We start from the raw sequence: 6,045 nt of genomic DNA, 5'->3' as shown, positions 1-6,045 counted from the left end.
ATCCTATTTTCCTCTGCCCAATCATATACTTTGTTAAGGTCTCTTTGTAGAGCGTTCCTATCTTCATCACAAGTAATTTCTCTACTTATTCTTGTGTCATCAGCGAAACTACTCACTACCGAATCCTTAACATTACTGTCTATGTCTTCAATCATAATAACAAACAGTATTGCAGCTAACACCGTACCTTGTGGCACACCGGATATTACCTTGGTTTCATCTGATTTCTCATCGTTTGCAATAACTATCTGTTTTCTGTTGTGTAAAAATTCTTTTAATCATCTTCCTACTTTATCTACGATATTGTGTTTTCTAATTTTCTTTGCTAATATATTATGGTCTACTTTGTCAAAAGCTTTTGCAAAGTCTAGATAAACCACATCTGTTTCATTTCCTCTTTTCATATTTTTGTATATGTTCTCACGGTGGACTAACAGTTGGGTTTGTGTACTTTTTCCGGGTACGAAACCAAAGTGTTGTCCTATATTAAACAATTATTTTTTATTAAATGTTTCATAATATTTTTCTTCATTACCCTTTCATACACTTTCATAATATGTGATGTTAGACTCACAGGCCTATAATTACTTGCCTCTAGTCTTGATCCACTTTTGAAAGTAGGGGTGATATATGCTAATTTGTGCTCATCATAAATCTTGCCTGTATCTACACTGTCTTAATAATATTGCAAGTGGCTTTGCGATAGAATGAACTACTTTCTTTAACAAAATAGCAGGGACTCCATCAAGCCCTGCAGCAGCTCCATTTTTAATTTCATTAATTGCCTGCACAATATCAGAGAGAGAGAGAGAGAGAGAGAGCAGGACATTTCTGATTAATTTGTGGGGAAAATAGTAAGAAACTAAGCATAGACCTGTTAGCAGTACACTAATAAGCAGTATATGACTGCATGAGAGAGAGAGAGAGAGAGGGAGAGAGAGAGAGAGAGCAAGACATTTCTTATTAATTCGTGGGAAAAATAGCAGGAAATTAAACATAGGCCTGTAAGCAGTACACTAATACGCAGTATATGACTGCATGAGAGAGAGAGAGAGAGAGAGAGAGAGAGAGAGAGAGAGAGAGAGAGAGAGCAGAAATGTCATGTCTTCATATCATCAGTCAAGCCAAAAGCACTAATGCTACGCTGCAGTATCCTGAAAGACGCAGAGGACGAGTGGTGTGTGTTTTAAGAGCAAGCAATTTTCCGCTTTGATTCTCTCGAATGCGTTCAGGAGCACAAAGTTCTTTTCAGATATGTAGATGGAAGAAGTTCTCTGGGAATTCTATATAATTATATCAAAGAAAGGTTCTTTTACCACTGTTTTCTGTAGCTTCAGTTTTTCTAGCACGCCAGCAATCAATGACAGGGTCTTCAGAACAGTTTTCTGCATCTTGAATGATTCTGCAGAACATTCGCAGGCAATCAGTAACAGGTTCTCTCGCACAGTTTTCTGCAGTTTCAGTTATTCTATAGAACGAAGGCAGGTTCTTCTTAACAGTTTTCTGTAACTTTAATTAGTCTGTGGAACGCACGCAGGCAGTGAAAAATGGCAGGTTCTTTGCAGTTTTCTGTAACTTAAATTATTCTGTGGAACGCACACAGCCAGTGAAAAATGGCAGGTTCTTTGCAGTTTTCTGTAACTTCAATTAGTCTATTGAACACACACATAAGCAGTGCAAAATGGCAGGGTCTTCACCACACTTTTCTGTAACTTCAAATGTTCTACGGAACATCCCAAGCTTACCAACGAAGTATGCTGGAATTACAGCAATTTCTATTGAAATCAGACTACCTGCGAATCATTTAGACCGTCAACTGTGAAGAACCCCAGCCTTTAGTTTTATGGGACCCTACAATCATGGTATGGAGATCCCACAAGGGGATATATGGTCCTTTGGTCTAAAGAACAAAAATCCCCAATGCGCGCGTTTATGCATACATAATGGCTGCTCAGGGATTTCCTGTCGTAAAGGTATGCAAAAGAATGCACATTTCCATACTTTTATTCCGTAGTTTATACGGAAATGATGCATTTTTCAATCCCTATTCCTTTTCCTGTAACTTCTTCGATGCGTATTACTTTCTGTGACGAGACTTATACATCGCCATCCTACCAAAGTAGGAAGAAGGATTGTTTGGCCATCGGTAAATAGACTAGCTGGCAACCTTTCCTTAGCATCTTGGTATATATATACGCTGCGTTTGGCTAAGTATGCAGTTATACCGCTGGCTGGGAAGATAACTGTCGCCAACATTCAGAGAAGCGCTTTTGACCAAATCGGACGTAAAAATGAGACGGTAAGAAGCAATTTTCATTACAAGTCATTAATTATAAACACATTTTTATGGGCTTGATTGTAAACAAAATTCTTTAATTATTACATTCATAAATGTATCATTAACGTATCTCTGTCCATTTCCTAACTGACATACAGGAAGATGTTTCTTATATAAAAAAGTGATCAACATAAGAAGTGTAAAAGAAATTGAATATGATTTTGACACAAATAAATAAATAAATAGATGAAAAAAACTGGTGTTCCACATTTCTTATGCAAACACGATCAACGTAAAAGACGCAAAAGAAATTGAATATGATTTTTTGAAAAAAAAAGGAAACAAAAAAAAAATCTGGTGTCCCCGTAGGATTTCTGCCATACTCCTCCTGTCGGAGGCGATGCTCCTGGGACTCTGTAGGGCATCCCCGGGATACGGGTCGCCTTCAGGCAGTGGCGAATATCAGCCACAGCAGGTTCCTGAGGCCTCCTGGAACCAAGGGCAACAGCAGGTTCCTGGGTCCTCCTGGAACCAAGGCCAACAGCAGGTTCCTGGGTCCTCCTGGAACCAAGGCCAACAGCAGGTGAGTTAAACACTTGTACTTGGAAGTGGCTGAGTATTTTGGTAAATATTTTTATTCTATTTTTTTGTTTAATTTGGAATTTTTCTATTGAATATGATAAATGGAGAGAAAGTACGCATATTCCGAAAGTGTTTGGACGCCGAGAGAGAGAGAGAGAGAGAGAGAGAGAGAGAGAGAGAGAGAGAGAGAGAGAGAGAGAGAGAGAGAGAGAGAGAGTCTTGACTTTCCTAATTGAAGACGAACAGAAATTACAGTATATCACTTGAAAATAAACTCGTTGCCAGAATTGTTTTCATATTTATTTTTCTTAAGTTATTGCTTGCAAAACTCATTTTGAACACTTACTGTGTACAAATTATTATTTTTTTATTTTTCTTTACAAAAATTATTGTTGACAAAATCCCTTTACAAAATTTCCTAACAAAAACTCGTCTCCCTTACACTACGAATCTGCTAACTCAATTTATTCTATTTTTATTTATATATTTATGTATTTTATTTATTCATTTTTAAATCTCCCACAGGGCTGCCAGCCATTTTTCACAACGACGACAATCTACTCTCCACAATATGCCACAGTTACAAGTTCAGTCACCCAGTACCACTCTCCGGACCGGCCACAATACCAGACTATATACACTACACAGGTAAGGGATAATAATAATAATAATAATAATAATAATAATAATAATAATAATAATAACTCTCCTTGTATCTTTTTATTTTAATAATCCACTTTCATTTCTATGTATTCATTGATTAACGTGTTACTGTATTTCCTGTTACCTTCTGTAACTTCTTTCAGGTGAACACTATGTTGTCCTTTGGAAGCTTGAAATATCTCTTATTATGGTTTAATCACCCCCGCCCTCTCTCTCTCTCTCTCTCTCTCCCTCTCTCAAATCAAATTTTTAATTCTCTTTTAGCCATTTCTCTTTCTCTCTCTCCAATCGAAATATTTCTTTATTCTGTTTTAAGTATCTCTCTCTCTCTCTCTCTCTCTCTCTCTCTCTCTCTCTCTCTCTCTCTCTCTCTCTCCAGTTAAAATATTTTTTTATTCTGTTATAATTATCCCTTTTTATCTCTCTCTCTTTCTTTCTCTAGTCGAAATATTCTTTGAATCTGTTATAAGTATATATCCGCCCTCCTCTCTCTCTCTCTCTCTCTCTCTCTCTCTCTCTCTCTCTCTCTCTCTCTCTCTCTCCGTTTTAACAATCCTCCATTTTCTCTTTCCAGTACAACACAATTTCCGTCACACAGTCGCAACAGGTCCCGGTTTACGTCACCAGCACCCAAGCCCAAACCCTCACTAAGACGAAGAAGGTCGTCAGTTACATCACTCAGTTCGTCCCGACTTACGTCACACAGTTCGTTCAGTCGTCAGTCTTCGTAACTCAGTCGTGTTTGCCGAGCGGAGGTGAGAGAGAGAGAGAGAGAGAGAGAGAGAGAGAGAGAGTGTAGTCCATTGTGGTTTTCCTTTATTTTTTTTATTATTTGGTTTAAATTTAATTTTTTTATTATTTCTTTTCTGTAGAAATCCATATTATTTTATATATATATATTATATAGATATAAATATATATATATAATTATATATATATTAGATGTATATATATATAAGTATATATATTAATGATCTTATATATATTATATATATATATTTATTATATATATATTAATTATAATAATCATATTTATATATATATTATATACATATATATACATATATATATATATATATATATATATATATATATATATATATATATATATATATATATATATATATAGATGTATGTATATATAGTATATATATATATATATATATATATATATATATATAAATATATATATATATAAATGATGATTGTACAGAAAAAATAAAAAATATTAATCCAAAGTAAACAAAATAAAATAAAAATTACAATGAAACAAACATATTTCGAAATGAATCAATCAAAACTAAAAAAAAATTTAATAAAAAAAAATTACAAAATTAAAATTCCCTTTAACAGGATATACTTCCGCCATCGTCGACGGCTCCGGTGGCTACGGCTACGGCTATGGCCATGGTGGTTCCCACCGGCGTCCCTACAAAGGTTCCTACGGCGGTGGTTCCCAAGAGAGTTCCTACGGCGGATCCTACAGCGACGGTTCCAGCTCAAACATCGATATTCGCTTCGGCTCCGCTGACCAGACTACGGAGTCCAGTGGTGGCGGTGGGAGCTGGAGCTGGAGTTCTTTAATGAAAGGAGTAGGAGATATTTTGAAGATAGATAGTTTATATAATATAAATAAACTAAATAAATAAATAAATAAATAATAAATAAATAAATAAATAAATAAATAAATAAATAATACTAAACATAAATAAATGATAAAAATAAACTGGTTTTTCATGACCTTGAAAAATAGAAAGGGCTGCCTTACTGACCCTGAGGGATACCTGTTTCCATAAATAAATAAATACATAGTTAAATGATTGAATGAATAATACTAAACATAAATAAATTATTAAAATAAACTCTTTTTTTTTTTTTTTTTTTTTATTTTTTTTTTTTTTTTTTTTTTTTTGTGACCTTGGAAAATAGAAAGGGCTGCCTTGCTGACCCTGAGGGATGCCTCTTTCCATAAATAGATAAATAAATAAATAAGAGAAATGGCTCTTGCACCCTGGCCTTGGGAGACATTTATCCCTAAAAAAAGTAAATAAATGAATGAATTAATAGATGAATGGATATATAAACAGATAAATAAATAGATAAATGAATCAAAATAAATAAATAAATACACAAATAAATAAATAGAATAAAAATAAATAAATAAAGAATGAAAGAAACAAGTTAATAATAAACAGGTGATATTTGACTTCTCAGTTTTTTCCATTAATAAACAAATATATAATTCAAAAGATAAATAAACAAATAATCAAATAAATAACTAAGGAAAGGAAGCAATAAGTTGATAACAAACTGGTGAATTCTGAATACTTTGTTTTATTTCTTTAATCATCATATACGTTTTATGTTTCTAAAGCCACCAGCAGAGGGCCACAGTGATGATATATACATAAAGACTGACCGAGCATTCAGGAGTCCAGTCGTAAACAAACCATTGCGATGGAAGGTCATTGACGGAGGTCAGTCCATTTCAAGATAGAATGACAACATTTGAGGTTACAACA

General features: G+C 34.2%; 1 protein-coding gene across 1 annotated transcript; it reads left to right on the top strand.

Annotated features, from left to right (window-relative positions):
- The first annotated feature begins 1,074 nt into the window (after positions 1-1,074).
- LOC135226163 (uncharacterized) lies at positions 1,075-5,172 on the top strand. The gene is made up of 5 exons (XM_064265604.1): positions 1,075-2,299; positions 2,648-2,861; positions 3,386-3,508; positions 4,098-4,278; positions 4,877-5,172. Exons 1-5 carry the CDS (start codon positions 2,292-2,294, stop codon positions 5,170-5,172), a joined length of 822 nt encoding a protein of 273 aa, XP_064121674.1. The 5' UTR covers positions 1,075-2,291.
- The last annotated feature ends 873 nt before the right edge of the window (positions 5,173-6,045 follow it).

The sequence above is a fragment of the Macrobrachium nipponense genome, chromosome 14, assembly GCF_015104395.2.
Source record: "Macrobrachium nipponense isolate FS-2020 chromosome 14, ASM1510439v2, whole genome shotgun sequence".
Taxonomy (NCBI): domain Eukaryota; kingdom Metazoa; phylum Arthropoda; class Malacostraca; order Decapoda; family Palaemonidae; genus Macrobrachium; species Macrobrachium nipponense.
Note: the sequence above shows the minus strand (reverse complement) of the source record. Positions and strands in the feature narration are given on the sequence as shown.

Excerpts from the sequence above, each read along its gene's own strand:
- LOC135226163 (XM_064265604.1), top strand. Across the intron at positions 2,862-3,385 it reads GGAACCAAGGCCAACAGCAG|GGCTGCCAGCCATTTTTCAC; the intron begins GTGAGTTAAACA and ends AATCTCCCACAG. Across the intron at positions 3,509-4,097 it reads AGACTATATACACTACACAG|TACAACACAATTTCCGTCAC; the intron begins GTAAGGGATAAT and ends TTCTCTTTCCAG.